The following is a 23,877-nucleotide window of genomic DNA, read 5'->3' on the forward strand; positions in this document are numbered from 1 at the left end:
GATCAGTGACTTTACTAGTGACTTGTGTTTAGCAGAATCAGGACCCTCCCACCCCCACCCTCACCCCCTTTCTCTCTCCTTAAAATACCTGAATCGTGAGAGATTTTAATGGCAAGCAGATCCGCTTTCAAGACCCAAAACAATTGATAGTTCTGACAGACGACAGGCTGGTGTTAGACAAAGAGAAGTTTAGGGAAAGTTGGCAAGGGTCTTCTCATCTTGAAACTTTTCTCTTTCGCAGACAGGTTGCATCAAGTTGTGTGAAACAGTCTTCTTCTTATTATTAATCAACTCTGCTGAGTCACGGTGGCACAACATTATAGAACTGTTATCCAGATTCCTCCAGGTCTGTTGTGTGTCAAAGCCTGGGTCTCTGTCAATGGTTTTCCTGTCCATTCTACAATGTCGTTTCCTACTTCATTATTTATTTTTGGTCTTTCACGCTGTCTCTCTCTCTCTCTCTCTCTCAACAGTTTCTTGGAGGATTGTTTTAGCAGGGCCACTAGATCTTGTTACATGGACATACCACCATGGTTTCCTTTTCTCAACTGATCTCATCAAACGTTGTTGTGGTCCAGTGTGCTGCTTGATGTTTTGGTATGCTTGTTCACTGGGCAGTGTAAAACCTTAATCATGAACTGTAAAAACAATTAATCAACAGAATACCTACCCATTTTCCCAGCTTGGAAGCAGTAACAATTAACAACTTACACAGGTACACACACACAAAGAGAGGGGTGGGTGGAGGGAGGAGGTTGGGGAATCAGCAGTATTACAGAGCTCAACAACTCTTTTTGTGTTTTTTTCAAGTTCTCAAAAATAACTGAAATAAACCAAAATAACAGCTGTCAAGCTTTGTATATGCTGCTTTTTCTTTTCTTTTTTTCCTCCCAATTTAATGTAATAGATAAAATTATAGACACAGGGCCAAGAGATTGTGCTGTTTTGATGTGATGGGCACAATTCAAAGCTGACTAGTCGTATTGTTGAGTGACTGCCCACTTCAATATTCTTGAGAAAAATGTGAAGAAGATATGTTAACCAATAAATGAAAAATAATCAAAAAATAATAATAAGGGAAAACTGAACAAATTTTTATAAAAATTTCCATATATGACATGAAATAACAGAGTTGTTGTAATGTTGTTGTTTTTATATAAAGTTCATGCTTTTTGTTACGATTGTGGTCGTCAGATATTCAGGTAATAATTTCCTTCACCTACTATTGAAAACTGTTGTTCCCTTTGTTGGATTTTGGTCTTTGATTTGATGCATGCTATTGTACTTGTTGGAAGCCATTGAATGTTTGTGATCTCTTGTGGTATTTTTATCGGCTGTTCTTGTCAGTAAAGGCATCACAGGTTTCAATTGTTCCTGGGTTTGTGTGTTTGTGTGTGTGTGTGTTGGGGGTGTGCGGCGTGTGTGAGTGGTGTGGTGCATATGTATGTGGTATTTGTGGAGGGGGGTGGGGGGAGGAGATGTGTGTGGTGTGCTTGCATATGTGGTATGTGTGTGTGTGCACGCGCACGTTTCTGACATTAAAATCTGCAATATGCAGTTCAGAAAGACGGAGTGTGTAAATTTAGCCAGCAGTGTGTGATGGAAGCAATTGTGAGACACAATTTTATCATATGAACTGCAGTATTCACACAGCAGAACCAGTGGTGACCATGCAAAAATAATGCAAAGTTGTGCGCACATCAACTTGTCCTTTCTTCAAAGTCCAAATTCAAACCGTGTATAATTTCATGTCATTTAATTTCTCTTGCATCTTTATCAAACAAACACACTGCTGGCTTTTTTGTGTGCACACATCAATTTCACCTGTTCACATTATATTTTCATGTCATTTAATGCCTTTGCATCTTATTTTTACATGATTTAAATATTGCTGGTTGTATGGTGTGTTATTCACATTGATAATAATAATATTAAACAATATTAGAAATTGCAGATATCAACAATCACTTCAAGAAAAAAAATCAAGGCACAAAATATGCCCCTTCACATGCACAAAACACATGTGCACACACACACCGGCACACACATACACACACAGAGTAAACACCCACCCACCTGCACAGATACTGTGCATGAAGACTTCAATGGGAGGTGAGGGGAGGGGTGAGGAGACAAATGACCATACCTTACCGGTAATCACATCCAAAGCCCCTTCATATATGGGAAGGAAAGCAGGACAGGGGGAGGGGTGGGGAGGAGGGATCATGGACACGAGGGAGAACTCAGTTCACCTGAACTACGTTCCAACATGTTGTCGACAATGATCCAGGTGTTTCGTTCGTTTTCTCTACATTTTTAATACCTGACTCAAACATTGCCAGCTTTTAGGGATGTGTGTGTGTGAATGGGAGGAGGACAGAGGGGGGAGGAGAAGAACATGGAGGGGTGCAGGGGTTCGGGGGGGGGGGCCTGGAGGGCGAGGTGGGGACTGGGGTGGTGGCGGTAAAGACTTCCACCTGAACGATGTCCTAGCACTTGTCGGTGCTGGTCCTGGTCTTTCCTTTGTTTAATTTCTCTGACATCTTTATTACCTGAATTAAACATTGCTGGCTTTTAGGGAGGTGTGTGTGTGGGGGGGGGGGGGGGGGAGGCGAAACATGGGCAGGGGTGGAGGGGGGAGAAAAGAGATCCGCATGAAGCATGTCCCCACCCCTCTCTTCAGTGACGATCCAGGTCTGTCATTTGTACATTTCTCTGGCATCTTTATTACCTGAATTAAACACTGCTGGCTTTTAGGGAGGTGTGTGTGTGTAGGAGGGGCGGAAAATGGGCAGGGGTGGAGGGGATGGGGAGGAATGGGGGGTGGGGGGGTGGAAGAGTTCCTCATGAAGCATGTCCCCCATACAGCTTTGTCGTCAGTGATGATCCAGGTCTTTCGTTTGTTTCATTTCTCTGGCATCTTTATTACCTGAATTAAACACTGCTGGGTGACAGGAGGTGTGTGTGTGGGGGGGGGGGGGGGGGGGACAGAGGGGAAAGGACGGGAACATGGGCAGGGATGGAGGGTAATGGATGGAGGGGGATGGGGGGAAGCGTGTACCCACACACATCATCGTCATTGTCACTGCCGGTCGAGGTCTTTGTACACCCTGCGCAGCTTCTCCTTCTTGTTGCGGTTGTTGTGCCGTTTCCACGGTTTCCCCTCCAGCGACAACTGGCTGCCTTGCGGCGTGGGCGTGGAGGCGAAGTTCTCCGACGATGATGAGCGACCCTGACCTTGACCTTGACCCTGGCCTTGCCCCACGGGTCGCAGCGCCTCTGTGCGGACATAGTTGCTGACGGCGCGGGGGCCTTGGACATGGGCCCTCATGCTGGCCTAAAACACGCACATCATCACATCCGTCACTGCTGAGAAAAGTGGCCTGGTGGATTTTTCTACAGAATTTTACCAGTGACAACTCTTGCTACCATGGATTCTTCTATATGCGCTGACTGTATGCTACACATGTGACCTTTGATTTTTTGTATCTGATTTGTATGACCATGAGGCAATAGCCGAGTAGCCAGAGCAGTGGACTTTCAATCACATGGTCGTGGGTTTTGAGTACAAACTGTGTGTGTGGGTTAGTAGAGTGGAGACTCCCCCCCCCCCCCCCCTAGCCCTCCCCCCCTTCCCCCAATCATTTTGTGACATTGCCAACATTACCTTCTTGAAGAACTCTCGATCCAATGCTTCTGTCTTCATTTCACTTGCTGTTTTCTGGGGAAAAAAAGAAAAAAGAAAACAAAAGTGAAAAAACAACAACAAATAAACCTGTTCTTAAAAACAACAACAGACATACTGTAATAAATCACCATCACATCACCAACCCCCATCCCCTAACACATACACTACACACACTCAGACAAACACACACACACGCACACACACATACACATTACTTCCAAGCAGACCTGCCTATCAGTATGTGTATCACACACATGCACACACACACATCACATACACACATATCACCCACACAAACAACAAACACACACACACATATCACACACACACATCACAAACACACACAAACACATATCTCACACACACACACACACACACACACACACACACACTGACACTTGTCTCTCTCACCTGACAGCCAGGTCTGGGCGCCACTGTCGACTCTCTGACTGCTCCGTACGGAGGTTTCTGGAACGCCGCTGCATCTATTCCAGGGGGAGGGTGACAGAACAGCAATTTACCCTGCACAACACAGATATGCATGATAATTCAGTGGGAGGCTAACAGAAAAGCAAGAGTTTTTGTTTCCTGAAATACTGATGCATCTATTCCAGGGGGAGGGTGACAGAACAGAAATCTACACTGCACAACACTGATATACAGACTTACAGATGCATGATAACTCAGTTGGAAACAAATTGGAGAAAAGCAAGAGTTTTTGTTTTCTGAAACTCTGATGAATCTATTCCAGGGGGGGAAGGTGACTCAACAGCAGTTTTCCCAGCACACTCCAGATGCATGTTAACTATTCAGCCGGAGACTAAGCAACAGTTTTTGTTTTCTGAAACACCGCTGCATACATCTGAGGGGTAGAGGATGACAGAACAGCAGTTTTCCCTGCACACCAAACATAATTCTGTAACACTGCTGCATCCATTTTAGGTGGGAGGATGACAGAACAGCAGTTTTCCCTGCACATAATATGCACAACATAACATGCAACACAAATAATTTTTATGTATGATAATCAGTCAGTGGGAGGCTAGCAGAAAATCAACAATATTTGTTTTCTGAAATGCTGCTGCATCCATTTTGGGGGGAGGGTGACAGAACAGCAGACTTCCCTGCACTTCACGTAAGTGTACATACACAATAATCATTCAGTGGGAGGCAAAACGAAAAGCACCATCTTTTGCCCAGTTTTTGGTTGGCTGGCTTTGTTCATGCACCATGAGAACTTACCTAGTTTTTTGTTGTTGTTTTTTTAAAGTATGTTAATGCATTGAGTCTCAGGCTTACAATGACTAAGAAGCAAGTGTCCACAAATTCAAGTCACATGCACAGACTGGGATCTTCATTACCCCTTCCACTCGACTTTGAACAGTGGTCTGAGTGCTAGTCATTCAGATGAGATGATAAACCAAGGCCGTGTGTGCAGCATGCACTTAGCACATGCTAGCAAATTCACAGCAATTAAAGGGACGCCCCTGGCAAAATTAGGTAGAAATATCAACTTTGAGTTTGATTAAAAAACAAAACAAAAAAAACCAACCAAAAACAAATACACTCACAGACACCCATAAGTCATGTTCCACAAATAGACATCATGTGACAATATTTCACTCACACTGACACGGTTCCCAGGAAAAAAATTTTTTTAATGAAAGTAATAATAAGAGCACATTCATACAGCTCTTTCAAAACTTTCTAAGTGCTTTACAATTACAGTAACACACCAGTCAGACACAGAGTACACAAGAACACACACACACACACACACACACACACACGACATACACACATAAACACACACACACACACACAGAGTACAAAAGAACACACACACACACACACATGACATACACACACAAACACACACACACACACACACACACACACACACATGACATACACACACAAACATGCACACAGTGACACACACACACCCAATCATGAAAGAAATACTTCAAATAGATCTACAGAATACAGATAAGGAATGGAGTGCCGTAGCAACGTGGAGAATGTTCCACTGACATTAACAGACACCATACAACAACAGACACAGACACCACAAAACCGTGTCCCACTGACAGATACACCACAAAACCATGTCCCACTGACAGATACACCACAAAACCATGTCCCACTCACACACACACCACAAAACCGTGTCCCACTCACACAGACACCACAAAACCATGTCCCACTTACACACAAACACACCACTAAAAAATGTCCCACTCAAAAAGACATCACTAAACCATGTCCCACTCACACAGACACCACAAAACCATGTCCCACTCACACAGACATCACAAAACCGTGTCCCACTCACAAAGCCATGTCCCACTCACACAGACACCACAAAACCGTGTCCCACTCACACAGACACCACAAAACCATGTCCCACTTACATACAAACACACCACTAAAAAATGTCCCACTCAAAAAGACATCACTAAACCATGTCCCATTCACACACACACACACACACACACACACACCACAAAACCATGTCCCACTCACACAGACATCACAAAACCATGTCCCACTCACAAAACCTTGTCCCACTTACACACACACACCACAAAACCATGTCCCACTCACACACACACCACAAAACCGTGTCCCAATCACAAAACCTTGTCCCACTTACACACACACACCACAAAACCATGTCCAACTCACGTTGACAAAGTCCTTGAGGATGTAGCGGGCAGACCGCGGCCTGTCTGGGTTTCCTTTGTGTGACATGAAGCCCCGCAGTGCTGCACACACATGGAGCACAACGTATTGTGTGACAAAAAAATACAAGATAAAATAATACAAAAATACTGTCACCAAGATAGATTGTGTTCCACCGCACACACACACACATGGAGCACGAGTGTCAAATGAAAACTATGAGATAAAAGAATACAAGAATTCTTTATTATCTCAAGGACAGATATTGTTGCACCCTACACACACACACACACACACACACACACACACACACACACAAACACACACACACAAAAACACATGGAGCGCATGTCATATATATAAAATATAAGATAAAAGACATAAGAATACTTTATTGCAGATCTCTGAAGAAGGAATAGTGTATTTTGCGTTTAAAACAACTAAGAATATGTGAAAACTACTCAAAAGTACATACTTTTTAATTGTCATCAACTGATTTCAAAATTCAAAATTGTGAATGGAGAGAGTTACCACTCTTTACTATTTGTTAATCATTTCATCTCCTGGCCTCATTATTTGTTAATTTCCAGAAAAAAAACCCCATAAAGATAAAAAAAAATTAAAAAAACACAAGAAAAAACCCACAAGAACCTCCAACAACACTGACCACCATAGCTATAACTAATAAAAATGAAAAATAAAAAATATATGATAAAAACAAACAAACAACATAAACACAAGAACCTCCAACCTCCAACAACACTGACCTCAATATATATAATTTATTTAAAAAAAAAAAAAAACACAAAAAAAACGCAGGGACCCCCACCCTCCCACAGCACTAACCTCCATAGGCATGCAGTAGATCGTAGGCACGGGGAGCCTTGTCCGGGTCCTCCCACTGCTCAGGGGGGGGCAGGTTGAGGTGGTACAATGCCTCCAGTGAGGCACGCCCCACACGGTGACACACCTGATCACCGTTAAGGGTCATCCTCCTCATTTTCTATGATCGTTTTGTAGTTTGCGTTTGTGTGTGTGTGAGTGAAAGTGTGTGTGTGTGTGTGTGTTTGTGCATGTTTATGTATGTTGTGTGTGTGGGGGTTGATGTTTGTGTGTGTCTGTGTGGGGTGGGCAGGTGGGGGTGAGTGTGTGTGTGAATGTTGTGTGTGTGTGTTTGTGTGTGTGTGTGTTTGTGTGTCTGAATGTATGTGTGTGAGGCAAGAGGAAGTGAGATATGCTGATAATGATTTTAAAAAAAAAATTAAAAAAAACAAAAAAAACCAAAGAACCCCAAACCAAGGATACAAGTTCCACAGGGGGCTCGGAGTCCTGGAGCTGGTCGATGGGCAGGATCCCGTTCACCACCAGCTCCGCCTTGCTGTTGACAAAGGACGGGAACACCAGACCCGGACAGTCACACAGCATCAGGTCCCTGTCCACGTACAGCGTCTGAAACAGTATTAAAAACCCAACAACTTCAAGTTCAAATCCATGGCTTTGCAACTTAAACAGAAATTTCCTCTTTCTTGCTTGTTCAAATGCTCGTCAACAAATAACAAAACGAAAGGAAAAAAAACAAACTTCTTCTTCTTCTTCTTCTGCGTTCGTGGGCTGCAGCTCCCACGTTCACTCGTATGCACACGAGTGGGATTTTACGTGTATGACCGTTTTAACCCCGCCATGTAGGCAGCCATACTCAGCTTTCGGGGGTGTGCATGCTGGGTATGTTCCTGTTTCCATAACCCACCGAACGCTGACATGGATTACAGGATCTTTAACGTGCGTATTTGATCTTCTGCTTGCATATACACACGAAGGGGGTTCAGGCACTAGCAGGTCTGCACATATGTTGACCTGGGAGATCGTAAAAATCTCCACCCTTTACCCACCAGGCGCCGTCACCGTGATTCGAACCCGGGACCCTCAGATTGATAGTCCAACGCTTTAACCACTCGGCTATTGCCCCCGTCGAAAAAAAACAAAAAAAAACTTCAAATTCAAAAGACTTTAGGATCAAGGGTGGCAGAATGGTGAAGACCTTTATCTGCCAAAACAGTGTCTGTCCAAGAGGGTCTGGGTTCGAATCCCGCTCTCACCCTTTCTCCCAAGTTGGACTGGAAAATCAAACTGAGTGTCTAGTCATTCGGATGAGATGACAAACTGAGGTCCCATATACGTGTGCAACACACACCTCGCACACTGAAAAGAACCCATGGCAACAGAAGTGTGCTCTGGCAAAATTCTGTAAAAGAAACCCACTCTCATAAATGCACAAATATATATATACACATGCACTCAATGCCAGACAAGCGCATTGGGTTATGTTGCTGGTGTAGCGTATATGGATTTGTCCAAACGAAGTGACGCCTCTTTGAGAAACTGAAACTGAAACTACTGTCTGCTTTAAGCAACTAAAACACAAAATGTCTTTCTGCTAGTTCAAATACTCGTCAACAAATTACAAAGCGAAATCAAGAAAAAACAAATGAATGAGTAAACGGCACACCCTTCCCGAATCACCATGCACACAACAATATATATATATATATATATATACACACTTCAACACTACAACACTTTAACATATCACAATATTTCAACACCACAATACTTCAACACCAGTACATATCACAACACCAACATAACGATACTTCAACACCAATGACCAATATATATATATCACAATATTTCAACATCACAACACTTCAACTTCAGCATGTATCACAATATTTCCACACCACAATACTTCAACACACAATACTCCACCACAATATTTCAACACCACAATACTTCAACACACAATACTTCACCACAATATTTCCACACCACAATATTTCCACACACAATACTTCACCACAATATCTCAACACCACAATACTTCAACACACAATACTTCACCACAATATTTCCACACCACAATACTTCAACACACAATACTTCAACATCACAACACTTCAACTTCAGCATGTATCACAATACTTTAACACCACAATACTTCAACACACAATACTTCAACACCAGCATATATCACAATACTTCAACACCCAACACACGAAAACCACTTCACCACCAACATCACAACACTTCAGACCCACCTGGAAGTGCTTGGTGCGACCCGGCGTGGCAGGACACGGGCACCTTCTTGGTCTGCAGGATGGTGTTGATGGTGGAGCTCTTGCCCACGTTGGGGTAGCCCACCATGCCCACCGTTGTCACCCCCTCCAGGTGATTCACCCGCGCACGCTCCCGGAACAGGGCCAGCAACTCTTCGCTCGTCCGCAGCCGGCTGTCGGCAATGGCTGCACATTGGGAGGAGGAAGAGGAATGTTTAGTAATGCCTAGTCGCCCATACTACCCTGCATCCGAGCATTGCGCTGGCGTCATATGTATGATAGTCAGACATGTCCGACTATATCCATCAGAACAGCAGAGGAAGCATCTGCTGTCCAATCTGGGCTAGAATTTGAGTAGAGAGACAGAATGTCTTGCCCAAGTTACATCCCAACTCTCTCAGCCAAGGGTTTTAGGACAGAAGGCACTGGGATGGTTCCCAAAGGCCACCGCGCCCACAAGGCTGCAGCACTATGAGCAAGCACAATCATGCCTAATAATTTCTGAGTCATGTCCTTCACAAAGACCAAGCTGTAAACGACTTCCCATTGCAGTGGAGAAACCACTGATCATACAGTTCTCACTTCGCTGTTGGTCTAACTGTAAGCTTGTCAGTCTGGGATATAAGTGTGTGGAGTGATGGCCTGGAGGTAACACATCCGCCAAGGAAGCGAGAGAATCTGAGCACGCTGGTTCGAATCACAGCTCAGCCGCCAATATCTTCTCCCCCTCCACTAGACCTTGAGTGGTGGTCTGGACGCTAGTCATTCGGATGAGACGATAAACCGAGGTCCTGTGTGCAGCATGCACTTAGCGCATGTAAAAGAACCCACGGCAACAAAAGGGTTGTTCCTGGCAAAATTCTGTAGAAAAATCCACTTCAATAGGAAAAACAAATAAAACTGCACGCAGGGAAAAATACAAAAAAGGGTGGCGCAAAAAAAAAAAAAAAAAAAAAAGGGGTGGCGCCGTAGTTTTGCGACGCACTCTCCCTGGGGAGAGCAGCCCGAATTTCACACAGAGAAATTTGTTGTGATAAAAAGAAATAAAAATACAAATACAAATCCTACATATGCATAAATCACAAAGAAATGGAACTAACTTCTACAGTACTTCCCAATGTGTCAAGACAAACTCTGCAGGAAAAACAGTAATTTTTTTGCATTTTTTTCTGTATCACTATGGCATGGAAGCCTGCTGGCACTGTAAACTCCCCACCATTGAATGGGTTTAAGTTTTAACTGTCACACGTGAATGCTACCCCTTTAAAAAGTGGGAGAGGATGGGAAGGCAGGGTACATGGAGGGAGGAATCAAAGGTGAATAAATAAGTACTAAAAAGTACAATTAGAGAAAATTACTTGACAGAATCAGTACTAATGAATACCGACCCTGAAGCTGAACAATGAAATGTTAAACATTCAAAGAACTCATTCCAACCCTGAACAATGAAATGTTAAACATTCAAAGAACTCATTCCAACCCTGAACAATGAAATGTTAAGTACTCAATCAACCAATAAAAACCATGAACAATAATTCATAAAGCATTCAAAGAAGTTATACAAACCCTGAACAAGAAAATGGTAAGCAACCACTAATGGTAAGAACCAGTACCAACCCTGAACAATGAAATGTGAAGTATTCAAAGAACCAGTACCAACCATGAACGATGCAATGTGAAGTATTCAAAGAACCAGTACCAACCATGAACGATGCAATGTGAAGTATTCAAAGAACCAGTACCAACACTGAACAATGAAATGTGAAGTATTCAAAGAACCAGTACCAACCCTGAACAATGAAATGTGAAGTATTCAAAGAACCAGTACCAACCATGAACAATGCAATGTGAAGCATTCAAAGAACCAGTACCAACCATGAACGATGCAATGTGAAGCATTCAAAGAACCAGTACCAACCATGAACGATGCAATGTGAAGCATTCAAAGAACACATACCAACACTAAACAATGAAATGTTAAGCAAGCAAAAAATCAATACCAACCCTGAACAATGAAATGTTAAGCATTCAAAGAACCAGTACCAACCCTGAACAATGAAATGTGAAGCATTCGAAGAACCCAAATCAACCCTAAACAACAAAAATTTTAAGGTGAAACCCCACAGGCAAAATTTGTTTAGCAAGCAAAAAACCAATACCAACTCTGAACGATGTAATGTTACGCATTCAAACGACCAGCATGAACCTTGAACGTGAAAAGAACCAGCACCAACCCTGAACAAAGAAAGGTAAAGCATCCAAGCATTCAAAGAGCCAATGACCAGCACGGACCTTGAACAAGAAAATGTTAAGCATTCAAAGAACCAGCACCAACCCTGAACAAAGAAATGTAAAGCATCCAAGCATTCAAAGAGCCAATGACCAGCACTTACCCACAGGTTGTGAAGGCTGCCCGCTGTCTTTCGGTTTCTGCTGACCTTGGGCCGTGGACTGGGAGCCGCTGTCTTTTCCGGAACTCTGCATCGCAGCCTGCTTGTTTTCCTCACCAGCACCCTCTGTGTCACCCTCCTCATCAGTGTACTCTTCTATAGTGTCATAGTCATCACTGTTTTCATCTTCATCGTCATCAGCTTCTTCTTCATCAACAACCTCTTCATCGCTTTTGTTGCTGTTTTTGTCTTCACTGTTGTTGCTTAGTTCTGCGCTGTCTTCAGGTTGAGGGTCTTCTGTTTCTTTCTCTGTCACAGCGTCAGTGCTGTGTTGTTCACTGTCTTCTGTATCATCACAGTCATGAGCGTGTTCGACATGCGTGCCATCTTGGGCACTTTTCATGTCACCCTCCTCGCTGTTCCCCTCACCATTTTCGTCCTCGTCTGTGATTTCTGACTCATCTTTGCCACCACCAACGTCACACTGGCTTTCTTCATCTTCCAGGATGTTCTGAAAATTGAGCAATGACTTTACCTTTTACTACGACCAAGTCAAATGGATAAGCTGTGCCTATCTGGAGATCTCTTGTGCATGAAATAAAGGACGCACACACATCCATGCTTGCACTCAATCACAAACGAGCTGGCATATTTGCATTCGTATGCTCTGAAATAGACGGAAGCAAACACTTGTATAGAAGTAGACATGCATGCACAAACACACACACACACACACACACACACAAGTGTGCAAACACATAAGCATACATGTCCAGATATATACGTAACACATGCATGATGCAATGACACTTTTTTAATTCATGAAACTTAAAGTGAATTGCACAATGCATAACTTCACACTCACACACAACACAAACACAACACACACAACACATATCACAAACACACACACAAACCCAACACACACACACAACACACACAACAAACAGAACCCAACACACACACACCACCACACACATCACTGACTTTTCTTCTCTCCAAACGAGCAGCCTCCTCCACAGCGGACCAGAACACCACATGGACACCTTGTGCAGCAAAGTACTCTGCCCAGGCTTGTCTGCACACACAAGTTTCAGTTTGTTTCAGTTTCTCAAGGTGGCGTCACTGCGTTCGGATGAATCCATATATGATTTACATCTGCTGTGCAAATGCCTGACAGCAGCATGATCCAACATGCTTAGTCAGGCCTTGAGTGCATGCATGTATTTTGTGTACCTATCAGAGTGGACTTCTTTTTACAGATTTTTGCCAGAGGACAACAATTTTGTTGCCATGGGTTCTATTTCTGTGCGCTAACATCAAATCACAGTGTCTGACCTCTGTTTCACAGTCAGGAGCTAACACGACACGACACAGCACAGCACAGCACAGCACAACACAACACAGCACAGTGTCTGACCTCTGTTTCACAGTCAGGAGGTCATGTAACACAACACAACACAACTCATAACATCAAATCACAGTGTCTGACCTCTGTTTCACAGTCAGGAGCTAACACGACACAGCACAGCACAGCACAGCACAGCACAGCACAGCACAGTGTCTGACCTCTGTTTCACAGTCAGGAGCTAACACGACACAGCACAGCACAGCACAGCACATCACAGCACAGCACAGCACAACACAACACAGCACAGCGTCTGACCTCTGTTTCTCAGTGAGGAGGTAACACAACACAGCACAGCACAGCACAACATACTACAACACAACACAACACAACACACGACAGAGTCTGACCTCTGTTTGACAGTCAGGAGGTCGGCCTTGTTGACCAGCAGCAGGCTCTGTTTCTGAGGGTCCACCTCCCTCACATACCTGTCCACGTCCGGACACCAGAACAGCAGAGGGTTGCGGGCGTCCACAATCTGAACCACCACATCACTGCAACACAGGTTTTAAAAATCGATATGGATACTTACATTACAAAAAAAGTTACATAGTAGGTACCAGCAGCCTAAAAAAAAGAAAAGAAAAAAAGAAATGTCTGTTGAAACAACTCTTCAACAAGCTTCTAAAGATCTAAAAATGCAAGTCAAAACAAACATCCCATAGCAAAAATCAAGGTTCTATCTGTATTAGAACCAAAGTTATTGCCAAGCGAAGTGCACTGAAGTTGAGCCTTTTCTGCGCCTCATTTTGAGCTTTTGGACAAAACATTCATTTAATCAATTTTACAGGATCAAAGCGTGTTTACTAAACACAGAAGGCGTAAAACTAAGGAAAGTGGCGGGTGAGGCTGTCAGTACATATACATATGGTGCCTATCCTCAGTCAGAGACCATGCTCTGAACACTTAACTCACTCAGTACGGCCAGTCCTCTCTTTTCCTCTACACAGACCCCTTGGATGTCCAGTGGGTGTCTGAATGACCCAACCTTTAGCTTCCGTCGTCAGAATTGTGGTATTATTTGTCAACATTCACCTCTTCAGTATAAGAGCCTTCCACTTGCAATATTTTGATGGTGGTAACTGGGGTGAAACGCTGTTAACGTCGTCTCTTTCGCCGTTCGTATGGAGAGAGTTAAGAGTCATTGATGTTAAAACAAGGGACGCTTGGTAAGTATCTGAACCGAGAAAAACTGAAATCGTAATTTATGTCATACAATAAAACAATGGCATCCAACCTACACTGTCAAATATCATTCCATTCCTGAAGACCTGTTCTGTTAAGGAAGGCAATGCATGGGGTAACAGTGACAGCCTTTCTACAGGAAACATGGCCCTTTCACAGTATGATTTTCATGCAGTAATCCCGTTAAGGCTTCTGCAAGGGAAAACCATTCAATGCAATTTTTTTAAGTTTGTCACACTGCTTAGTCAAGCAAGCTCCACGCAGAACAACAGGTTATTACTGGTAAGTGCTGTGCCCTTTGGTGCCCTCATAACTCAAATGATGAACAGGAGATAAGGGTTTATTAGACCACACACGCTCTAAAACTTTGAAGAAGGAAGATTGAATCACACATCTGGGCCATTGCAACTATAGATGAAACAAGGTATTTCAGTGTGATCCCGAAACAAAGCAACAGCCAGCAGTCTGGGTCTTCCCAGGTGAGAATCCACCTGTAAAATTCAAACGAGCCAGAAGTGCAGGCAAACAAATGATGGTGTATTCATTTTTTTTTAAATCCAGCTATGCAGTCACCATACTACTTCAGGACTGAAAGAAAATGACCTCAGAGAAGAACGCCAACCACCGCCCACACAAAGTACTTGAGGCATGGTGCAGACAGTGTCCCTGCTCTGAAACCCAGGGTCTTCTGCTTCATCATGACAACGCCACACACTACAGCAACAACAACTGACTTTCTAGCGCACAGTTGGATCACATGTACCCCATATTCCTTTGATCTGTCTGCTTGTGATTGGTTCCTGTTCCCTCTGGATAAGCAACAGCTGAGAGAAAGGCAGTTCTAGAGAACTGAAGATGTTTGAGCTTTCAACGTGGGCGTTATTTTGGGCATGCCTATTCAGCACCATTGGATGTCATCAACATGTGGTTAAAAGAATGGGAAAATGCATGAAAGCTGAGGGAGATTATATCAATAAGCTGGAATAACCCGTTTTATGAGTAAATATGCCAACATGGCTGCGTTCAAGTACTTATTGAGCACCCCACTTATTGAGCGTCTGTCCTCTGTCAGAGATCAAGCTCTGAGCGCTTTACAAATGCAGTCATTTGCACAACAGGCTACCTTCCTGGGTAGAGCTGAGTGATAGCTGCCTTTCGACACTCACTATTCATTTCCTGTGTCATTCAGTCAGGCCACACTCGCACACACATGCTTATCAGAGTGGTGTTTGCCATGAAATTTTGCCAGCGACAACCCTCTTGCTGCCATGATTTTTTTTTATGCGGCAAGTACATTCTACACAATGGACCTTGGTTTATCACCTGATCTGAATGATAGATATAGATTTCTTTTATTTAAACATTGAATGTTCTATGAAATGCGCATTAAAGTACTACACAGTCATAAAACATACATCAGTTATACTATTCAGTGCTAAAACACACTTCTCTCCCACTGCATACCAACATATGAGCTTGAACAAAAAGCCAAGATTTTTTTTTTTAAACTAATGACTCATCAATAATCCCCATCAACACATCATACTCCTGCTCTGTCCTGCCCCTACTCCAAGTCCCGTACACCATCCCTGAAAGAAGCCCTCAGTGGTCACCTGGGCTATAAGCAGAACAATTTGATCTAAGTCCCCTATGCATTTCACTTGCCCATACCAGGATGGGACTCCCATTCCTAATCCTTCACACACATACAGTGACAACAAACGCAAAACAGAAATCTGACCTTCGTTCTATCACCCTCCACAACTGCCTCCAAAACTCCAGGTTTTTCTCATACGGTGTGATGATGATGTGCTCTTCTTCCTGTAATCTGTTGAAAGAGTGAACTGAACTTGATGAATTGTGACAAACACACGTTAACATACATATGTGTAAAATTCTCACAAAATCTGAGCTCACCTTGTCATCTTGACTAAAGTTCAAGGTGACAGAGCTAACAATGTTGGGCCTAACACCATGAGTAAATGTAATGACACAAAACATGGTAACTCACGTTTGTAACATCTAAACCAAGACTTCTTTTTTGCCAACAATAAACAGTTTATTGACTTCCATACAAAATACACATTGTCAAGTTACAGCACAACCATAAAAAGTGCTCATATAAAGATCTGTAATCAACCCTCTCGGGCAACAACAACAATCAACACCCATGTTGATTATCAGGAGCTCAAAGACTACTTACCACTGGCAACTGTCATCAGAAGATGGTGGTCTTGCACAAGACTATGATAATATGAATCAAAGAAAGTTCACGTGACTGAAAAATAAAATGCTGTGAGAGAGTCAGAGAAGAATGTTCAGTGTTTACTTCAGCAGGTGAAATGTTGCCTCACCTGGCCAGCTGCCGTCGCCACTCCAGAAAAGATGACTGTTCGTCCTGTCGCAGCTTGTCTGCTGGTGTCGACTCATCCCATGAAGGTCTGTGCAGCAAGCACACACACACATGTGACACAAACATACACATGTGCATGCAAGCATGTCACACACACACACATGCACACTCACGCACACAAATCAAACCAAATTATGGTGCTTAGAGCCTGGCTGACCACTAAGGCCATCTCAAGGCCATCGCCAAGTTAGCATCTATTTCGACTTTAAGTCAAAGGTACACACACACACACACACACACACACACACACACACACACACACACACTGACACATGCATGTACAAACAATCACAGTTTGCTTAGAATGCCACTTTCTGGGAAACTGATCAAACACAAGTGACTGCATGTCCTACACACTTTGTTAACAACATTCTTGGTTATAAATATAAACATTTTATTTTCCACATCCAATGAAATCAGTTGTTTGGTTTTTTTAAACAGCCCACAAAACTAGCCTGCTGAAGCAATATTATCACTGCTAAAACACATAGTTTCCTCCTAACCTACTGGCTTCCTCAACTGGTACTTCTTCAAGTTACTGTTTCTATAACACCCATGTTGATCTACTATGTCACTATGTGGGTGTAACATGTAGATAAATGCATGCCTGTGTGTGTATGTGTGTGTGTGCGCGCGCGTCTGAATGGACTGGGTGTAGAGCAGGAGGTGGAAGGAAGAGCAGAATGCATCATTAATTTGTGGAAAGAAAAAATTCCAGTGCTTTAACATGACAGAAAATCACTAAATGTTACAGTTGACAGACGCAATAGCCGAGTGGTTAAAGCGTTGGACTTTCAATCTGAGGGTCCTGGGTTCGAATCTCGGTAACGGCGCCTGGTGGGTAAAGGGTGGAGATTTTTCCGATCTCCCAGGTCAACATATGTGCAGACCTGCTAGTGCCTGAACCCCCTTCGTGTGTATACGCAAGCAGAAGATCAAATACGCACGTTAAAGATCCTGTAATCCATGTCAGCGTTCGGTGGGTTATGGAAACAAGAACATACCCAACATGCACACTCCTGAAAACGGAATATGGCTGCCTACATGGCGGAGTAAAAACGGTCATACACGTAAAAGCCCGCTCGTGTACATACGAGTGAACGTGGGAGTTGCAGCCCACGAACGCAGAAGAAGAAGAAGAAGTTACAGTTTGTTGGCCTGTCTTATCTCTGTCTCACAGCCTCTCTCTCTCTGGTATTATGTATCTAACTTCATTTTATGTGTACCCAATCATACCGGGCCACAACCTTCTTTGAATAAAACATCAATTATTCATTCATTCATTCATTCTCTCTATCCCTCTCTTATCTGTTTTATGTATCTTTTATTTTATACGTACCCACTGAATTGGGGCCACAACACTTCTTGAATAATATATATATATATATCTTATTATGTATCTTTCCATGTGTACCGACTGAAATGCCAAATGGGGACACAACCTTTCTAGAATACAATACCGTTGTCATTCCTTCTCTTTTGCTCTCTTATTATGTATCATTTGTGTATAGCAACTGAAATGTGGCCCAAATCTTTCTTGAATGAAACATCATTATCTCTTTCTCTCTCTCTCTCTCTCTTCTCTTTCTCCCCCTCCTTCCCTCTGTGACACAAAACTCCCTCCTTCCCTCTGTAACACAAACATGCACATGACAAACACACACACACACAACACACACTCACACACACACACACTGACACAAGCACGCCCACACACAAACACACACAAACCAAGCACACACACACACACATACACACACACAAACAATAAACACACAATAAACACCCACACACATGCACAAACACAACAAACACCCACACACATGCACAAACACAACAAACACACACAGTGCACACACAGACACACACACAACAAGCACAAACACAACAAACACACACACACACATTCACACAACAAGTACACACACACACACACACAACAAACACACACACACAACAAACACACACACACACACACACACATACAAACAACACACACACACACACACACACACACACACACACACACATATATCAAACACACACAAAACACACACATACAGACTGACCTGCGAGGTATCCGCAGGAGGTTTTTACACACGCACACACACACACACACACACACACATACATATATCAAACACACACAAAACACACACATACAGACTGACCTGCGAGGGACCCGCAGGAGGTTTTCATACACACACACACACACACACACACACACACACACACACACACATATATCAAACACACACAAAACACACACATACAGACTGACCTGCGAGGGATCCGCAGGAGGTTTTTACACACACACACACACACACACACACATCAAACACACACAAAACACACACATACAGACTGACCTGCGAGGGATCCGCAGGAGGTTTTTATAGAAGTCCTGCCTCTCCCTGATCACCTTCAACCTCTCCCCTGACAGGACCCCGGAGTTCAGGTGGGGGGTCACCAGCTGCACGTTCTCCTTCTCTGCAACCACTCTTCTGGTTCTAGTTCTTCTCATGTTCTATCTCATATATATCATAATACATGTATGTAAGCATGACTTAGTCCTCCCAAATGATACTAATGGCTTGAGAAAACAACCATGGCTTATCATTTATAAAATTATGTATGGGAACTGATCACGAATACAAATACACACACACACATGAATACACAAACTTTATCATCGATACTTTCATACAGAGATTTTCTTTTTTGGCAGCTGCACTTGTCCAACATAAAGCACAAGATCTATGGAAAAAAAACAAAAAACAATTAGTCAATAATATCCTATTTTTATGGAGAAATTTTATGAAAACTGCAAGCTCCACAATACATACAACACCCTCCTGAATCCACTATAAAAATACTTAACACTATATAACTTTTTCTCAAAAATAAAAAACACAATAAACACAAAACACAAAAAACAAGAGTACAGTTCTTTACTTTAGCAGATAATGTTAATTTAATGCAGTATGAAATTCAATATGTCCAGCCATGCAACACACTGGTCCCATTCTCGCCCTTCCTCCCAGGTTTGACTGGAAAATCAAATGAGCATCTAGTCTTTCACTGTTTCAGGTGAGACGATAAACCGAGGTCCCGTGTGCAGCACACACTTGGCGCATTGAAAAAGAACCCATGGTAACAAGAGTGTTGGCCTCTGGCAAAATTATGTACTTCTTCTTCTTCTTCTTCTTCTGTGTTCGTGGGCTGCAACTCCCACGTTCACTCGTATGCACACGAGTGGGCTTTTACGTGTATGACCGTTTTTACCCCACCATGTAGGCAGCCATACTCCGAAAATTATGTACAAAATCCATTCTGATCCAGTGATAATGATAGGTACATAAATAAATTTAAATATAAGCATGCTCTCAAGGCCTGACAAGTGCATTGGGTTATGCTGCTGTCAGGCATCTTCCCAGCACATGTGGTGTGTATATCATTATATGGATTTGTCCAAATACAAGACGCTTCTTTGAGAAACTGAAACTGAAACTGATTATAAAAAAAATAGACCCCCTGACTAAGAAAATCAAATACTCAAAAAAAAGCGCAATATAAAGCCATTCTGCTACCTCCCCCCCACCCCCATTCACCAATGATCAAAGCAGAATATTCTCACCAGCAGTGAAATCTCGTCCGGCCAGTTCAGCAGTTAGAAGGAAATCTTCCATGCTGGTCTGTTCCGTCACAGACATCAAGTTGACTGATCTCCCCTGCTCATCATTCAGGTCTGTTGTGTGCAGCTTCAAAACAAAAAAGCAAATTTTAAAAAATCATGATTTTTTTTTCCTAACATTATTATTTTATTACAGTGTTCAGATTCAGAACCATTAGTTCTGGCATCAGTCTATCAGATTGTCATGTATCATTCATTATTATTTTCTCCCTCTCTCTCGTATGTTGTTCATCTTTTTTCTCTTTTTTCCCTTTTTTTAATACAAGAGTTTACATTTTATCTACATAATGTTATGCCTTTGTATTGCATGTTTGTTCTGCTTTCCCTTTTCATATGTGCAAGATGAAAACAAACCATCTGTGCTTGTTCCTTTTTTACTTCAATAAAACAGAGTTTGCTCGTACATTCTCTCTCTCTCTCTCTCTCTCTCTCTCTCTCTCTCTCTCTCTCTCCATAAATATACAATACTATACTGAGATAGACATATACTGAGACAGATAGAGAGATATATACATAGACTAATCAATTTATTTAAAACCTATGTCATTCTGATGCCAAGATGGGCATAAAAAATTATGATAATGTCAAACATATACTTTTATTACCAATATTAGCTTAAATTCATCTACCTCCCCCACACACCCTTTCTTATTGTTTCATATATTCATTTTACTTTAAAAATAATCATATTTATACTAAGTTATAGCATCCATTCTATTTATCTCATGTTTTGCATCATAGCTCTCTTAGTTTTGGCAGTTATTTGGCATGACAGAAGAGTTGTTTCATTACTACAAGGTTTGTGCTCATTTTCATCCACTATTATCATTACATGTAATTGTCATTTTTAGAATTATATTTTACTGAATATTTTTGTGTCTGTAAATCTAGCATGTGTGTGTGTGTGTGTGTGTGTGTGTGTGTGTGTGTGTGTGTGTGTCAGTCACTGTATGTGTCACTCAGTCAGTCTGTGTGTCAGTGTGTGTGTGTGTGTGTGTGTGTGTGTGTGTGTGTGTGTGTAGGGGGAGGGGTAGAGAGGAGGGGGGAGGGGGGTATGTGTGAGTGTGTGTCTGTGTGAGGGCTCACAACTGTGATGAGAGACAAGGGTCTGGGAGATTATCTGGAGTTGTAGTCTGGATGATGTTTCTCACTTTCTGGCACAGCGTCAGTTGTGGCTTTACGCACCTATTCAAGAATGGCAGACTATCCCACACTTTCAGCTGGTGAAGTCTGATACTGATCTGTCTGGGCCTTCCTTCTTTGCCATTTCGCCGCTGGTTTACAGTCATTTCACCCCCAAATAGTTCATAAACTATAAATGTTTGATTGTGTATGGTTTTCTTTGCGTTTGTGGAAGACTAATAGTATTAATAATTATATCCAAAACAGGGGATGGGTTGAAAATAACTGATAAACTGATAACTTTTAACTGATAAGTGACTGAGACAATGGACTAATTCATTTGGACTGAAAGTACTATGTGGACCATTTACATGTTTGATTATTTTGGTTGATAGATGGTGCATTTGCGTTTTCAATTATCATGACTGTGCTTTACATTAGTGCTAAGTGTGTGCTGTAGTCGAACTGTTCTTTGCCATGTGTAACAGAAATATGTGCACTTTTTATTTTATCCTGAGTGCATACGTATGAAATTATAAACATAAAAAGCACATTAACGCTCAAATAAACCAGGCAGCTAGAGGCGAAATGACGGCAACGGGGGCGAATGGAATAGGGGCGAACTGACAATGGGATGAACTGGTTTGGGGCGAACTGACAATGGGGCGAAACGACCAGATACCTCTTCTCTTCTTCTTCTTCTTTCGTATCTACCCGCCTTCATCAAGCTGAAGATTCTGGCATTATACTGCCCAGTCTCTTCGAACTTGTAGCTCTTGGCCTTTCTCAGTTTCTGCACGGTCAATAGTCAATGACGGCTGACCTTCCAAACTGAAGATCCAAATTGAAGGCACAAGTGTGGGTAGATGACTAAGGTCTACAGGTATATTATTTTGCAAACAAATAATACAATACAACATATACAATACAAATTCCTCCATTTTCTTACATAAACTTTTAAGTTTTGTGGTCGACAACTGACAAGAGATGGACAAACTGGATGCCAACAAAACACGAGACAGCACATAGTACTCACAAAACTGTCCCCTCCACGAGCAGTTTTGCCCCGAAATCGATCTTTTATCAGGGCCTTGGCCATCTTTGCCGCTTCACCTTTTCTTCGTCCCATTTTCTTTCGGAGTAATCAAACACACAAAAAGTGACACAATGAAAATCTGTTTCACAACACATGGACACAATGTTCATAACGACGAGAAAATATACTTATTTCTCATTGGTCAAAAATGTTGCCTCAAGGGTAATATTTGTCAGAGTTAACTCCCGTTGATATCAATAAATGACGAGGCCAGGAGATCAAAATTTAATGATTAACAAATAGTAAAAAGTGGTAACTCTCTCCATACACAAGGTAAACAGTATCAGTATCAGTAGCTCAAGGAGACGTCACTGTGTTCGGACAAATCCATATACTCTACACCACATCTGCCAAACAGATGCCGCCTGACCAGCAGCGCTGCGGGTTACCCAACGGGCTTAGGCCTTGAGAAAAAAAAGATAATAATAATAGTTATAGGTACACAACTACAAGTCAGTGTATACACACGAAGGGGGTTCAGTCACAAGCAGGTCTGCACATAATTATCTCTCACATTGGTGGTGTGTGGCCATAGAGATCGATGATGACCATCGTTGTCATCTAGCTGGGGGATGGGGGGAGGGTGGTGGTGGGGGGGGGATGCTCATGAATCTGTCTGTGAATGCGCAGATGGTTGAATAGTCCAATCTGCGCACGAAATGTTCGCTGACAGTTAGGGCAGGCAAAGACAGGCATATCATTGTCAGGGAGCTTGTTTGCCTGTGACTTTCTGGCCTACCTCTTCTGAACAGCTGCAGCAGTCCTGCTGGCCTCGCACAACTTGGCGCCTTTGTGCATAGCAGCGCGCCATTTGTCACGGTCCACTGCTGATTCCTCCCAGGAGTCAGGGTTGATATCAAACGCTTTCAGAGAGACTTCAAGTTCAGAGTATCTCAGAAGCGCTTCTTCTGACCTCCGTGTGATCTCTTCCCTTGTTGCAGCTCGCCATAGAAGAGCCTTTTGGGCAGCCGATGGTCTGGCATGCGCGCCACGTGTCCAGCCCAGTGAAGCTGGGACTGCATCAGGATAGTGAAGATGCTGGGAAGGGTGGCTTTTGCAAGCACCTCCGTGTCTGGGGTCCTG

General features: G+C 42.8%; 1 protein-coding gene across 1 annotated transcript; it reads right to left on the reverse strand.

The window, feature by feature from the left end:
* Positions 1-868: 868 nt before the first annotated feature.
* LOC143287478 (large subunit GTPase 1 homolog) lies at positions 869-22,897 on the reverse strand. Its single transcript, XM_076595494.1, is given in 16 exon segments — positions 869-3,337; positions 3,668-3,721; positions 4,100-4,210; positions 6,377-6,456; positions 7,220-7,343; positions 7,679-7,822; positions 9,469-9,498; positions 9,500-9,672; positions 11,880-12,387; positions 12,864-12,954; positions 13,635-13,778; positions 16,211-16,297; positions 16,824-16,910; positions 19,252-19,372; positions 20,520-20,643; positions 22,735-22,897. Coding segments are annotated over 16 exon segments (2,226 nt in total). The 5' UTR covers positions 22,828-22,897; the 3' UTR covers positions 869-3,082.
* Positions 22,898-23,877: the final 980 nt, after the last annotated feature.

The sequence above is a fragment of the Babylonia areolata genome, chromosome 11 (assembly GCF_041734735.1).
Source record: "Babylonia areolata isolate BAREFJ2019XMU chromosome 11, ASM4173473v1, whole genome shotgun sequence".
NCBI classification, from domain to species: domain Eukaryota; kingdom Metazoa; phylum Mollusca; class Gastropoda; order Neogastropoda; family Buccinidae; genus Babylonia; species Babylonia areolata.